The 15,472-nt window shown below is 42.9% G+C and overlaps 1 protein-coding gene across 1 annotated transcript in view; it reads left to right on the top strand.

Moving 5' to 3' along the window:
* Positions 1-5,250: 5,250 nt before the first annotated feature.
* Positions 5,251-15,472, top strand: part of lrba (LPS-responsive vesicle trafficking, beach and anchor containing) — a 207,041-nt gene continuing 196,819 nt past the window's right edge. Inside the window, 1 exon segment of the mRNA XM_061244631.1 lies at positions 5,251-6,313. Within this exon segment, the coding sequence (XP_061100615.1) occupies positions 6,125-6,313 (189 nt within the window). The 5' untranslated portion in view covers positions 5,251-6,124.

Genomic DNA, 15,472 nt, shown 5'->3' on the forward strand with positions numbered 1-15,472 from the left:
TGGTCTGGGGCTGTTTTGCTGTGATAAATGGAACCATGAATTCTGCTGTCTACCAAAAAATCCTGAAGGAGAATATCCGGCCATCTGTTCGTGACCTCAAGCTGAAACGAACTTGGGTTCTGCAGCAGGACAATGATCCAAAACACACCAGCAAGTCCACCTCTGAATGGCTGAAGAAAAATAAAATGAAGACTTTGGAGTGGCCTAGTCAAAGTCCTGACCTGAATCCTATTGAGATGCTGTGGCATGACCTTAAAAAGGCTGTTCATAAAGGCGGGCCAAAATTCCTCCACAGCGCTGTAAGAGACTCATTGCAAGTTATCGCAAATGCTTGATTGCAGTTGTTGCTGCTAAGGGTGGCCCAACCAGTTATTAGGTTTAGGGGGCAATCACTCTTTCACACAGGGCCATGTAGGTTTGGATTTGTTTTCTCCCATAATAATAAAAACCTTAATTTAAAAACTGCATTTTGTGTTTACTTGTGTTGTCTTTGACTAATATTTAAATTTGTTTGATCTGAAACATTTAAGTGTGACAAAAATAAGAAATCAGGAAGGGGGGCAAACACTTTTTCACACCACTGTACATTCATTTTCCGGAGAGAGGAAAGTCTGCCCCTATAATCCTGTGCATCTGTCTTCCATGCAATTCCATTGTTGGCATAATGTTACAACACCATTACAACACAAATTAAAGTTTTGCTTGCTGTACCACATGTGAAATTTGTAACCATCTCTCACATTATGTTAGCCTGAACTCTGAGGGTTGGTATTGCTTTTGGATTCCTTGCTGGACCAAGCCAACCTGTGGTTGGACACACACACCACACCAGTTTCATCACTATGTAAACACATAGGTATATACATGAATGCAATCAATTCAGCTCCACCAATGAGACCAAGCTAACTAGTTTCACAAAAGGCGGGTATGCTCTCACACATGCAGGTTCATCCATCCATGTTTTGTTTATAAAATCATTAATGATCATTAACGCCTCTTCAGTGTCGCGTGGAGATCGGGGACAGTACCTGTAGAGTGGCAGACCGGGGTGGTGGTCCCCATTTTCAAGAAGGGGGACCGGAGGGTGTGCTCCAATTACCGGGGTATCACACTCCTCAGCCTCCCTGGGAAAGCTTACTCTAGGGTACTGGAAAGGAGGCTCCGACCGACGGTCGAACCTCGGATTCAGGAGGAGCAATGTGGCTTCCGTCCTGGCCGTGGAACAGTGGACCAGCTCTTTACCTTGGCAGGGTTGCTGGCGGGGTCATGGGAGTTTGCCCATCCAGTCCACATGTGCTTTGTGGACTTGGAGAAGGCTTTCGACCGTGTCCCCCGGGGAACCCTGTGGGGTGTACTGCGGGAGTATGGGGTACCGGGGCCGTTGTTACGAGCCATCAGGTCCCTGTATAACCAAAGTGAGAGCTGTGTCCGCATTCTCGGCACAAAGTCAAGCACGTTTCCGGTGGGTGTTGGACTCCGCCAAGGTTGCCCCTTGTCACCGGTCCTGTTTGTGGTATTCATGGACAGGATCTCAAGGCGCAGCCGAGGTGAGGAGAGTGTCCGGTTTGGTGACCTCAGAATCGCATCTCTGCTTTTTGCGGATGATGTGGTTCTGCTGGCTTCATCGGACCGTGACCTTCAGCACGCACTGGAGCGGTTTGCAGCCGAGTGTGAAGCGGCCGGGATGAGAGTCAGCACCTCCAAGTCCGAGGCCATGGTTCTCTGCCGGAAAACGGTGGATTGCTCCCTCCGGGTTGGGAACGAGTCTTTGCCCCGAGTGAAGGAGTTCAAGTATCTCGGGGTCTTGTTCACGAGTGAGGGTAGAAGGGAGCGTGAGATCGACAGGCGGATCGGTGCAGCGTCAGCAGTAATGCGGGCGTTGCACCGGACCGTTGTGGTGAAGAAGGAGCTGAGCCGGAAGGCGAAGCTCTCGATTTACTGGTCGATCTACGTCCCAACCCTCACCTATGGTCACGAGCTTTGGGTAGTGACCGAAAGAACGAGATCGCATATACAAGCGGCCGAAATGAGCTTCCTCCGTAGGGTGGCCGGGCTCAGCCTTAGAGATAGGGTGAGGAGCTCGGACATCCGGAGGGAGCTCGGAGTAGAGCCGCTGCTCCTTCGCATCGAAAGGAGCCAATTGAGGTGGTTCGGGCATCTCATCAGGATGCCTCCCGGGCGCCTCCCTTTGGAGGTTTTCCGGGCTCGTCCAACTGGGCAGAGACCCCGAGGGAGACCCAGAGCCCGCTGGAGAGATTATATATCTCTCCTGGCCAGGGAACGCCTCGGGATCCCCCAGGAGGAGCTAGAATGCGTTGCTGGGGAGAGGGACGCCTGGAATACCCAGCTTTGCCTACTGCCCCCGCGACCCGACTCCGGATAAGCGGGTGATGATGGATGGATGGATGGAAATCATTAATGATGGAAACTGCTTTCATGCTAATCTTTTTTCACCATTGATGATACCTGAGAGAACTGTAAATCTTGACATAGTTATTCATAACAAATTCCTGAATTTAAACTAGCAAAAGCAGCAATTTACATTTTACATTTTAGTGATTTGGCAGACGCTTTTAATCCAAAGCGACTTACAAGTGCATAGGTTCTACCATAAGTCAAAGCATCACATCCAGAAACTAGCAAAATACACATGAAATGCTGTTCTAAACATAGTTGTCATCAGAAGTGCATTTTTTTAATTTTTTTATAAATTATATTACATCTGCCTATCATCAGAACATAAAATAACCGTTAACAGTGTGAATATTTTTTTATGTTTGTGCAAGGAGGTTATGTCCTTGGTCTTTGAATACCATTACTGTACTTTATTTGTGGATATGCAGTCTGTCTGCCAGCCAGCTGTAATATGCACAATTTCACATTGACCACTAGAGGGCACCAGAACAGAAAACAGGGCTCTTAGGGCTGTATTAAAATTATTTTGAGAAAATAATCAATATGAAATAAATGAATATCCCACTATCCCTGAAGAAGCATGGGGAACCCAAGATAAAACATTTTTATCTTGTTGATATATATTTACATTTTTATTACAGAAGTACAGGCTGTGGAATTGCTGTGACAGACAACTATAACTATGAAGGTCATCTGTTTTTCCACCAGTTGTTAAAAAACCCCTTTGGAAAAATGTCAAAACTACTCAGTTTCAAATTTCAATCACTTTTATGGCTCATATATTTCAGTTTCACTGACTTCACTCTTCAGATTCTAGAATAACAATGAGATTTGACCAAATATTCCTGGTTGCATAGCATTAGATGGCAAACCATTTAAAACTGATTTTTCTGCCAAGCTTAGGGAAATACTGTATCATATTCTTGACATCTTATAAAATATAAATGTCCATAGATCATTAAATCAGCTTTCTCAGCTTGTGTGGCATCATAACTAAAAAAATAAATGCAAAAACATTTATGGAAAAATAACATTAAGTGAACAGCCGAGAGATGGAATGTGTTTCCAATTTAAAAGTCACTTGACAGTTCAAGTGGAACAGAGTTTACAAAGGGATTGACAATGTGTGAAATTTAGCATAAGCAATGATGGGACTCCAACAACAACAATGGATCCAACAATAGTGACTGTAAAAAATTGACTGCACCTCATTATCAAATGATTTTGTGCATTTTTCGACTGCCTTGTTTGTGTTATTCATTTTTAACTCTGGTACAAACGACACATTACTCCATGCCTACTTAAGGATAACACATTTTGTGTTACTTTCAACACTGTCTGTTAAAAAAAAGTATCCCATTGCACCACATAAATTGTACATAACAGCAGTAACTTTGACACAAAGAATGGTGAAAGTAACACAAAAGTACTAACACAAAAATTGTGTTGGATATTAACGCATCCATGTTGAGAGTGCACTGCTGCTGCTGTTGATGTTCGTGTTGCATAAATGCATGGTAATGTACTGTCATTCCCCCTTTCTCTTTGCCAGTGTGGATCGGGGACAGGATCTGAAGATGCTGTCATCAGGAGAGACTGAGTCTCCCATCTCTAAGAAAGCTGCATGGAATTTAACTGTATATGAGTTACATTGGACCCATCCCTCTTAAATGCCTAAAGTGAATAATAAATCCAGTTTATGTTTACCCCACACACACACCTCGATGGGCCTATGTTGTCTTAGAACTACACAGGAAATATCATTTCTGCATTTCCACAGAAATGACTTCTATTAGAATTCTACTTTTCAGCTGAGTCAGTAAAGTGTCTGCATTTTTGAAGGTGTACCTCTACAGTAAATACAGTATGAGATCAAGGATATTGACACAATTTTACTATTTTTGAGAACATTTTTTGAATTGGATTCTAAAGATTACAATTCCCCTTCCTTTGAATTCACCTAATATAAACAAAGAATGCTAGCACTGACCTACATCTGAAATGCACTCTACCGTACCAAAAACATTTGATGTAACATGAAAGGAAAGAAATGGGCAGGTGTTGTGCAAATGTGTTCTGAAAAAAAATATATATATTCTAGGTCACCTAATGCAAAATCAAACGTTAATCTAACTGCACGGTTGACATTCCTAGTTTACAGTGTCCTCGGAGGCTGCTGGTGAATTCACGAGCTTTCTTAAGGAATTACCATGAAGTTGTCCCATATAGGCAACAGCAGATGCGAATAAAGGGAATATCAAAAGCCTTGATATGATTACGCCGGAGAAACCTGAACTCAAGTTTACCCCGAGCACAATTTGTAGATAACAAATAGATAATGCATACATATTTCACATCGTATTTAAAAAATATGTAAACATGTACTATTCAACACACGGGGTCACTGACTTTAAGAGGCAAGCTGAGAAGAACTGTCAAATCGTTTTAACATCTAGTGCTCTGGCATGCCTAAGGTCGTGTGCATCTTCGTGCACCTGAGACGGTAGCTAATATTATTTTACATGAATATCACATTTACAGAGTTTTCAAATAAAATACAATTGAAAATATGAAAATGCCCATTTATTCATATTTGCAGTTATATGAAAGCTCTTATCCAATGTATCACCGGAGATCTTGCGAGTTTAATCGCATCTTCATAAATGCTGTGCTGGAGTTCACATCCACTGATCCGGCCGGGCACTGACTAACTGCATATCCTCCGCAAACCTCTGTACGGGTAAACGATGTTTCAGCACATTCCCGGAACTGAGCATTTTACGATATTCTTGCCTTGCCCTACATGTTTGCCTGCGAACCGGAGCGTCTCTTTTCAAGTTCTTCCGAGAGCATAACTGGTCGTGCGCTAAACTCGCCCGCTGTCCTCGCAACCTCCGTATCCCTCAATAACCAGACCCACCTACCTGGGGCACACCTGGACCACCTCAGGGTGGTCATTCGCCGCTCACTGCGCATGCTCAGCCTGCTGTACGGACAACACTATCATGGCGGAGACGATCAGAGCAGGAGGTGAATCAGGAAGATAGCTATGGCGCTGAATGTGGGTTAAGACCGAAATTAAGAAAGTCAGTAGACCGCTGGCTGCTCTGGAGGCTTTAATCGGTGACTTGTTCCCTGGCAAGTCGCAGTGTAGGTGCATTCGAACTTGCACTTCCACTACGTTTCGGAGTTTTGCAGTTTACCCGTGCGCGTATTTTACCTGTCTCCTGTACAGGCTGGCTAGCCTTATACTGTGAGTCGCAGTTTCCTATGAAGATTTATATTTTGACAGCGCGGAAGAAGAGCGAATCGTTCGATATTTTAATTTGTAGCTATTAGATATGTTGCTGAGGAGCTAGCGTGACTTCAGGTTTTCTCCCAACACAATTCTTTTGTATCTTATCAAGTTTCTTTGGTATAGGCTATAGAGGTTGTGCAGGGTAACGCCGCAGTAACTCCCCGGTCTCGATGTCGCACTGGAAACTCAACACTAGTAAGCCGTCTTAGTATGAAACAGAAAACGTTTATTTAAACCAGGACTATTCTTTGGGAGGAAAATACTGGGAAGCGAATATTTTGTGCTGTTAATTTAACTGTCGTTTTATATAGCACGAAAGGGACATTTTGTGTTCATTTGCCGACTTTCCAGTTTCACCGCTTTGGACTAACAGGTGTCATACCTGTAAGTTACACCTGTCCTTAGTTTGCCATGGCGAGCGAGGGGACACCAACTCCCGGACTTCCAAGTGATGGAACGAAAAAAGATGCACCGGCTATTCTGCCCCTCAACCCAGGGGTTCCGATAAGGGGGATCCGAATGAAATTCGCTGTGCTCTCCGGGCTGGTGGATGTTGGAGAAGTTTCAAATCGGGATATTTTAGAGACAGTCTTCAATCTGGTAAGCTGAAATACTGTAAATAGTTTGAATGGGTAATGTCGCTATTTGATTATGTGCTGTATTTCCCCGTAGCCCGCGCATTGCATGTATAAATTAATTTAAGAACATATTTAAACGAAATCTAAGTGTGCTCTTGGCTACCTGGTAATTTAAAAAAATGAAAGCATGTCACAGAGGTTGTTTGCAGGCTTCTCTTCTCCAACAGGCCAGTTTGCATAAAATGTAAATGTTTCACAAACTTCCCTGTGGTAGTTCTAGGCTAAAGGGGAACCATGAAATCTCACTGACGTCGAGATTGAGGGCTCGTTCTTTTGCCGATAATAATAGCCTATAGACTACTGTAGGTGTGCTAGCCTAAGCCGTGAGGGAAAATGACAGTAGCCTAGCCTATATGAAGGGAATATGGTAGTGAACACATGTAAACGTTTCCTCGATTTTCTGCCATTCGTCAGTTATGCACACATGGGTTCATCTTTACTTTGTATTTCATGATTTTCATACGAACCACGGTAGTCACGGCAGTAGCATGCAGCTTTAGCCTACTCATACGGAATGGGCAGATATGGTTTGATGATGCAACTTGTCCAACCGGCCTGTCCCTTTCTTACCGTTGAGATTTATAGGGCGTCAAAGCAGGACAAAACATTCCTGACTCATTCCAAACCAAACTGGGAACGTACAGCCTTAATAATTCCAGTCCAGAAAATCCAGTTTGTGTAGTCAATTTATAATTTGTTTTAATTACTTTCAATTGTTTCATCAAGGCTCATAGACTACACTCGAAAATGTCGTTTGATGCATTGTCTTTCTTTGTATGGCCAATCCATTTATTTGTTTATAGTATAATCACCAATGACTGATGATAGACCTGCTATGAGACAAACAACAATATATTCCTGGAGAGTAGGTTTAATTTTAATGTTTTCCTGATGATTAAGCTCTACTCACACCAACTGGTTTGCCAGTTTAAAGTAGCAAATAAGAATAGTAATTTATCCTGCAGAAATAAACATTTTGACATTTTTCGATCAATCAGCCTGGAGTTACCCATTCTTGGATGTAGCTTTACACATGTTTACTGTAGTTTACAATTGCCTCATCATTGCAGCTGTGTTATAACAGGGTGACAGATTTATATTTTCACAAATGAGAAGTGAATCACCAATTTTAAAACTTCCTGTTTAGTTACAGTGCTGATCATGCTTAAACAACGAGTCAGTAGTATAGCCTAATCCTGATTGAGTAGGTTACTCTCTCTCATGACTGGGACTGGTATGGAAGGAAGGTGCCTTGTTCAGGAGAGCTGAAACCAGCAGTGCTTTGTCACTGGTGTGGCATAATGTTGCATCTGAGAGACAGGCTGTTACAGCTGCTGCTGTCGTCCTATAATAACCTCACCCCAGAGGGCAGATCCACAGTGTGCATTGACGCTTACTGTCTTCAGTATGCCATATGCCCTAATTTCCGTCTCACTGAGAACATGAAAGTCTTTGGGGAAAAAATGACCTGACGAGACTAACGTTTAGATACCAAATACTTTTTACGTTCATATGAACATCTGAGTGTGTGGCACCCCCATGTCAAAAAAATAAATTTTCCCATGGGTTACAAGGTCCAGGAATATTTTTTTCTGGCTGTTGTTGGACGCTGTATGCCGGTGCTTGAAATTTAAGAGAGTGAGGGAAGATAGCATTTCTGCCATGAATTTTACATTAAAAGGGTTTGTTCAAATTTTCAGCAGTCCGACAAATTCAGTCGTGCACATAGTCACCATAATTACTGGCTTTATGCTAAGTTAAGTGGAAGGAAAGCGTAGTAAAAGTGCACTTGTAAAATAGTTCAACTGAAAAGAGAGTCCCCTCAGTTTCCCCCCACCATTACAAATGCATCCCTATATTATTCACATTTTCCATCAGTAGACTCTACTACAGTAGGCTCATACTGGTAGAGGTTTTGGCCCATTGGTTACATTCATTTCAGGCATGATACTCTTATTTACCACAGATGCCTGAACCCCCTGCAGAAAGGGCTGTTTGGGAGGTGGCAATAGGTGCATCATGTAACTGTAACTGTAAATGGTCTCTACTGCAAGGATTTCATACCCAGCTTCAGGGTCATCTGCACTGTACCGTGTAGTTTCTTGGCGTGGTCTTTGCAGGAGGGGACAATCCGCCTGTGGGAGATTGGGAGCTGCTTGGCACACCCCTCGTTATGAGAGACGAACCGTTTTAACCTCGTGAAGCAGATATGTCTGGTCATGTCTTCTGTTGAATTGCTGTATTCAACACTCTAGGCGAGTTCTGAAATTGTCTTGATAAAATACCACTGATTCACGTATTCAGCTCCTTCTAGTTCCTCCTCCTGTTCCCCTGGTTTTGAGATACTGTACTTAATCAGGCGCTTAAAGCTGCTTCCTTTCAAAAACAGACTGCTCTAATATTTATTTTCCGCTTCGGGATATGATGCACAGCTTGAGCATTCCCATCTTTGGTCTCTGTGACTTTTCCTTGCCAGTATATCAGATCCACTGTAGTTTTTACAGAAACATTCCCTGTCAGGCCGACATGCTATAGATGTGTAAAGTCACTCTAAGTATTTTGCTTCTGTCGTGGCAGAGACTGAGAACCAAAAACATCAGTTTTCAGGTCCTTTGATCTGGGATTGTCCCAATCTTTGGCTTAATTTCTAGTAAGCCGGTGAGGGAAGTGAGAGTTCTTCCCTGTACGACGGCCCGTCGGTAGAGAAATGAGGTGTTCTAAAGTAGAGCAATTCCCGGGGCTTTAAATAGCGCAGCTGTGCCAGTGCCTCATATTATAACCAACTACTTTTGTCTGGGAAAACAGCTGGGTGTGCTGTCCTGTATGGAAGTATATTCCAGCCTCAAAAATGTATTGCTATCTTTTCTTTTATCATTTGACAGATTTATACCCTTATCAGGTCTTTCCTTTCAGTTTGCATTGGGGGGGTCTCAGCATTTATTTGTGTCTCTGATATTACAGTATTTGAATTGTTAATGAACATGTGGGTTAACTTTTCTGAAGACTTTGCTCGTATTCGGTATGCTGTGTATTTTATACGATGCTGACTCACCGACGGTTCACCATCTAAGGACCTGCCGCAATAAGTCTTTTCCACTGTACCATTAGCAAGCCATTGAGGTGAATGTAAATGCCATAACTTCTGGTACACTGGTAAGACTGTGTGAGAGGGCAGACGGAGTGCTTTTAAATTCAGATTCACAAGCATACCTGTGTTCTGTGCCATTTGTAGTTCATCAGAAAAATCAGGCTTGGCATTTCAAAAGCACGTTGCTGACAAATATAATTAGAGCTGTAGATTGACTGACTAGAGTAGCTGTTATGCAGTTATTATGTCTAATTGTCCTGCTGAAAACAGCACACTTCTCTGTGAAGCCTTGTGTTTGTTTACACCTCTAAAAATAAGTATTAGTTTAATCACGTTTGTTTGTTTGATTTGTTGTATTATGAACGCAGCATTCTGGTGTTTGCATAGCAAGTGCCTTATCTGGGGTGACTGTGTAGCCCACATTTGAAATGTTATCAGTTCATACAGATGCATGTTTACTGAAGCAGCTGAGGTTAATTTACCTGTCCTGCTCAATGCTCAGCAGTCCCTGTTCCCTTAACCAGTGCATCCCTTCTGTGTATGTCTGTGTGTCTGTGTGTCTGTGTGTCTGTGTGTCTGTGTGTCTGTGTGTCTGTGTGTCTGTGTGTCTGTGCGTGTTTTTGAATGTTGTGAACCAGCAGTGCATGATTCACCATGTCCTCATAGGGTTCATTTCATGCTTTTGCTCATTTTAAGAAACTGCTTCTCTGTTAGTGTTGTGTGAACATTTGGTGAAGTTCACAGATGGTAAATTAATATTAGATTTTCTCGAAGGTGCAGTTGTGCCTGTTGCTGAACATCATTTTCTCTCCTGGCTGATTTTCCCCACTGGCTTTTTGGCCAATTACAGCTCACTAAACTCACTAATTCAGTCACCATGCAAGCTTTATGCTCTGCAGTAAGTGTCATGATCCGGTGTAATGTTGCTTTTTTATGTCAGTGAGAACTTTGAAAAAAAACATTATAAAATTACGGGAAAAAATCCAAACCTTGCTGCTCAACAAGTCACTTCTTATAAAGAATGAACAAGGGCCAGGAACAAACATGATAGAATGTAGACTGCTCTATGGAATGAATGCATGTGTCATATGTTACATAAATATTACATCAGTGTGAATTATGTGTACATTGGTGGGTTCAGTACATTTATATCATGTCATGGCATGCTCCTGCAAAATGGAATCCAAGCTGCAATGGCTGCAATTTTTTGTCGTGTATAATTCCCAAGGATTCTGGGGACTTATTGAGGGTTTTCCTAGATTTGGTCAAAATGGTTTTGCTTGTTTTCATTCATTTCATTTTATTTGTTTCTTTTTGCAATATTGTCAGCCATTGATAATGTGTGCTCTAGTGGAATATTGAAATAACATGCTGTAGTTCTGTGCGCTGAGAAGCAATGTATGAGTATGGGAACCAAATCAATGACCTTCACAACAACTGTCTCACAGATAAGAGAGCGTGTGTATGCATAAAGGCACAGTGTCTCTGCATTCTGACAGCAGGGGCTCACATGAGTGTATACAGTGGGTCTGTGGTGCTGCTATATCAGAAGTATCAGACTTCAGTCCTGGGGGACCTAGGTGTTCTACTGGTGTGCGTTTCAGTAATTTACATAATTCATTTGATAGTCCACACACCTTGTCTCCAAGGCCTAAATTGGCTGTGGAATGAAGGGAAAACCAGAAAAACCTGCAGGCAATGTGGGCCAACAGGTCAGACAGCCATTGTGCTGGGGGGCACAGTCCGAACGGCTGCAGTTGGTCGTGGAGACCAGCTGTAGTTCTGGCTCTCCGGGGCATAGTGGGAAGGGCCTCCCTGGGGGCGGTGAGCTCAGCGGGTTTGACAGCGGGTTTGCGGCCTCACTTGTGCGGTGACGATGCGGCACGCTCCCTCCTCTTGGCTCGGCTCCCTCCCGCGTGTCCTGCCGGCCGAAATCCTTCCGCCCGTTCAAAAAGCGAACTAATTGGACACGCGCCCACCCACTGCGCCCCTGTCACATTTGCATGCTGAAGGACGATGTGGACGGTCCACCCCACGTGTCTGTTAGGAGAGGGCAGCCAGAACTGCATGCTGGGACCGGAATGGCCTCCCAGCCTGGCCCTGCAGTGATCGGCTTCAGCTCGCCAATTACCCCAAGCATTCCGTCACCACTTTCACTATCCCACACGCATTACTAGTGGACATCTGTGTTTATAACTGCAATCTAGGGAATGTACAGTATTTACAGTATTGTTCTACATCTGTGTAAAAGTGTATCTGTAATTAGTTAGCTCATTGTTACCTTGATATATCTTACATCAGTAGTCCATGGAGGTCGGGAGAGACAATGACAGTGTTGGCTGATGACTATCATGGATGCCACACAGATTTATTTATCTCCCCCTCCTCTCATGGTAAACACCCCACCAGGTTACCCTTTCTTCTTGCTCATGCCTAGAACCCTGCCTGAACACATTTGTTCCATATAACCAGAGACATTTTCCTGCAGTTCCTTTGTAGTCTGCTTTCATGAAGTACCTGTAAATGGATTGAACTACTGTACCACAGTGATGTGGTTGATTGTGCCAGTAAAGTACTGTCAAATTGATACATGCCGCGCCATTACACAGTGAACAATGTGCATGAATAAGACCATTCATTTGAAAGATTATGCTCTCAGATGGCCCTTTATAGTAAATGAAATGATACCTACATTTTCACAACACTTTCACTCTTAACCCGGACTGTAAAAGCAATTGCGTGAAATGAATGTTCACCTAAAAATAAATTCTCCGTGTTGTCTATTAAAGCTTCCCTCTTTCTACAGGGTCGCAAGATAAACCAGCTTTGCTTTGCTGCCTCTGAAAATTATATCAGAATATTTATTTCAGCCAGATTAAATACAAGCAGTCAACTGGCCCCAATGCAAAAAGCTATTTCTGAGGTGTTTGAACATAAATTTTCTCTTCATGCTTCTCCTGAAACAAACCTTAAACATCTGTAAACAGGTATACTATTCTGTCGTATCCATGTATTAATACTAAGATAATATACTCCGAAATAGCAAATGGGATCTGCACTGCCAGTCTCACATTATATTTGAATGAGTTAAGTCACAGTTTGGCTGTTGTATTGCTGTGCTGCAGGTATGTAAGAATAGTTAATTCTGTGCTTTTTTCCCCAACTGGTTTTTGTAAATGATTTATTTTTCACTGACATTGAATGCTTTCCAAATGTAAAATTACCTCTTGTACTTGAACAGTTCATTTTAAATTATGTTATATTTACATGTGAAATGTGTCCATTTAAATATCCAATTGCATGCTTCGTAATACATTAAATTACCATTGCATGTATTGATTACATCAAACAGTGCCATTTAAGAATTTTCCCATATGTATATCATGAGTGTGCGAGTTCTGTGGGGCTGGTTTTGGAGCAGTAGAAAGGTGGAATGTAGGCCAACTGCTTAATTATTAATGATCATTCCATTGTCCAAGGCTGCATCAGGTTTTTCTGTTTTAAAAGCATGAATTACCTGCATGGTAACATTACAGTGTGTGTCATGTTCATGTGAGAGAACCATTACCATTCAAAGGCCATGATGACTGAGTATCATGCACTACAGTGATACAGAGTACAAGTTAAACTGGAGTGGATGATATGAATAATCAATAAACATGAATGTCAATGAAAGACATCCTCCAGATGGTCTGTAGTAAATATGTATGTCCATTTTAGCCAGTCATTTGCTCATTTCCTGTGAAAATGTTCAGCTATTGATATTTGCGCGGTTGATTTACTGTAGGCCCTATGCGGTAATGATGCAGACGTGTGGTTTATAGGGATCAGCCTGTTCTTGTGACAAGTGGAATACTGACTCCATTCAAGATGAGCTTCTTAGAACAATTATTATCTTTGGCATTGCGCTGACCCCAGTTCGTACCGCTTGCCATTTCCCGCAAAGCCCATTCTAATCCTTTTCCTGAATAGTCAGTGTACAGTCATTTATGAGGGGCGAATCGTATGGCTTTCACAGACCTTTGAGCCATAATGTTTGTTTTGCACTGGAGCTTGTGAATGGGCTTCGGCATCGTAAATAATAAACTAACTTATCTCTCTCTCGCGATCTGCTGGTCGCTCTCCTATGACAGTGTTGCTATTTTTGTGAAGAGCTTTCTGAGAACGAGCGCGAACCACTTTCAGCCTCGTGAATAGCGTGTTCAGAATGAAGTTTAATTGTGTCGCAGATAAAGGAGCCATTTAATTCCGAATAGAATAGTCACGTGGGACAGCGGCGAATTCTAAAACGGCTCAGTAGCCTCCTGGGCTATTATTGTGTTGACAGGCTCTGGGCTCTTCTGGGGCACGGGCCTGTTCTACACTGCTCTTGCGGATCCTGCTTTGACGGCAGCCCGTTTTTTAAGGAGCTTAGAAAGAACGCGCTTTAACGTGTGCACTCGCTTTCACGAATCGCAGTATCAATGTCGTCCAGCTGACTGTCGGCAGTTTTTAAGTCACGCTAAAGCACACGCAACCTTTCCTTACATCCGTGTTGGCAGTTTATGCAAATCCCCTTTTCATTTTGTTGCATTAAAGAACAGACATTTTGAATCAGTGAGCCGATGTGTAAACATTTATTTCTAAGCAAGGTTCGGTAAATAATTGCGGTGTGTTCTATACAAATAACGGTGTATTTATTCACAGTTCTGTATGCACCATTAGTCTTAGCCAGGTGCATCACAGCTGATCACCATGGCTGTCACTTCCAGTGGAGCTGTTGAGGAGGCAACCAGCTTGATAAGTGACTAGAACGCTCCCTGCTTTCTGAGTCATGCTCGCTCCTTGATTTGTGCAGGCAGCTTTCGCTTGACCAAGCTGAATGCGGCCCACTGATGCACATTAAGGTCAACAGATTCTATATTGTTTGTTAGGGAGGGTGGTTGTGTAATTTTTAATGTTTTGGATTTGATATTATTTATTCTGGCTGGCAAATTAAGGACATCTGTGGCAGTTGTAAACCATACGGCAACCCAAATTTGGGAATTCCAAAGCGGAACCGATCAGAAGTGCAAAATACTGCATTGGCCATTCGGCAAAATTAGTGACAGAAGCATTAACCTTATGGCGAACCAAATTTGGGAAGTTATTCCCCACAGTTCAAACTACGGGAGAAAATGGCGTTCTGTGCGGGACACATCACTTTGACTGAAGTGCAGACATCCTGGCTGATACATAGTTGGCGACCTTATCTCGGGAGTGCCACTGTCCTCTGTGCTATTCCAGTCCGTCTGACAGACCACCACTGGGACACAGAGCTAATGCACTGGACTCGCGCAGGAGAGGAGTGGTGTTCAGCCCAGTGCACAGCATTTCCCCTGTTTTCTTTAGACTGCCTTTCCCATTAAAAAGCCTTCAACACAGAGGGTGAATGTCCCTTACCCGCACGGGAATAAGAGAATACAGCCGGTATTCTCTTTTCACCCCTCTTTCCTCTTTTAGTATGATGCACCCTCCCTCACTAAGATATAATACGACATTGGTATGCTACAGAGCTCCAAACGCATTGGGAGTGCTGGTTGTGCAAATAACCAATATAGCATTTGAGCTGTGTAAATGCATTAGACTGTTCATTACAGCTCATTGTAAACGGGACACACTGATCATGCATAAAGGAGTGTACACTGTTGGTGCATTAAAGCCCTGTTTAAAGGCACAGTGGCATTTCAGTGTCCTTTAATGTTGAAAAGAGCGCGCTCCTCATTGTTATTCCCGTTCAGTTCTCCAGCTCTCGTCTCCACTCTGCTCCACGCATCTCTGCTGAGAGCCTCGATTGTGCGGGGAACACAATAACCTTTTATCGCTGACAAGAGTTCCTTTGTCTACTTAAAATACTCATTCATCAACAAACAAGTGGAAAATGTAGAATTTCTTGTTTAGCGAAATCCTGTGGAGTGTTTTGGCAGTGAATTGGTGGTAATGATTTTTTTTTTTTGGAATCTGTATATCGACCGTCTGGTCACTGTGTATACTCCACTTGTCTTTGCCGAATGG

This window comes from Conger conger, chromosome 6 (assembly GCF_963514075.1).
Source record: "Conger conger chromosome 6, fConCon1.1, whole genome shotgun sequence".
Lineage (NCBI taxonomy): Eukaryota > Metazoa > Chordata > Actinopteri > Anguilliformes > Congridae > Conger > Conger conger.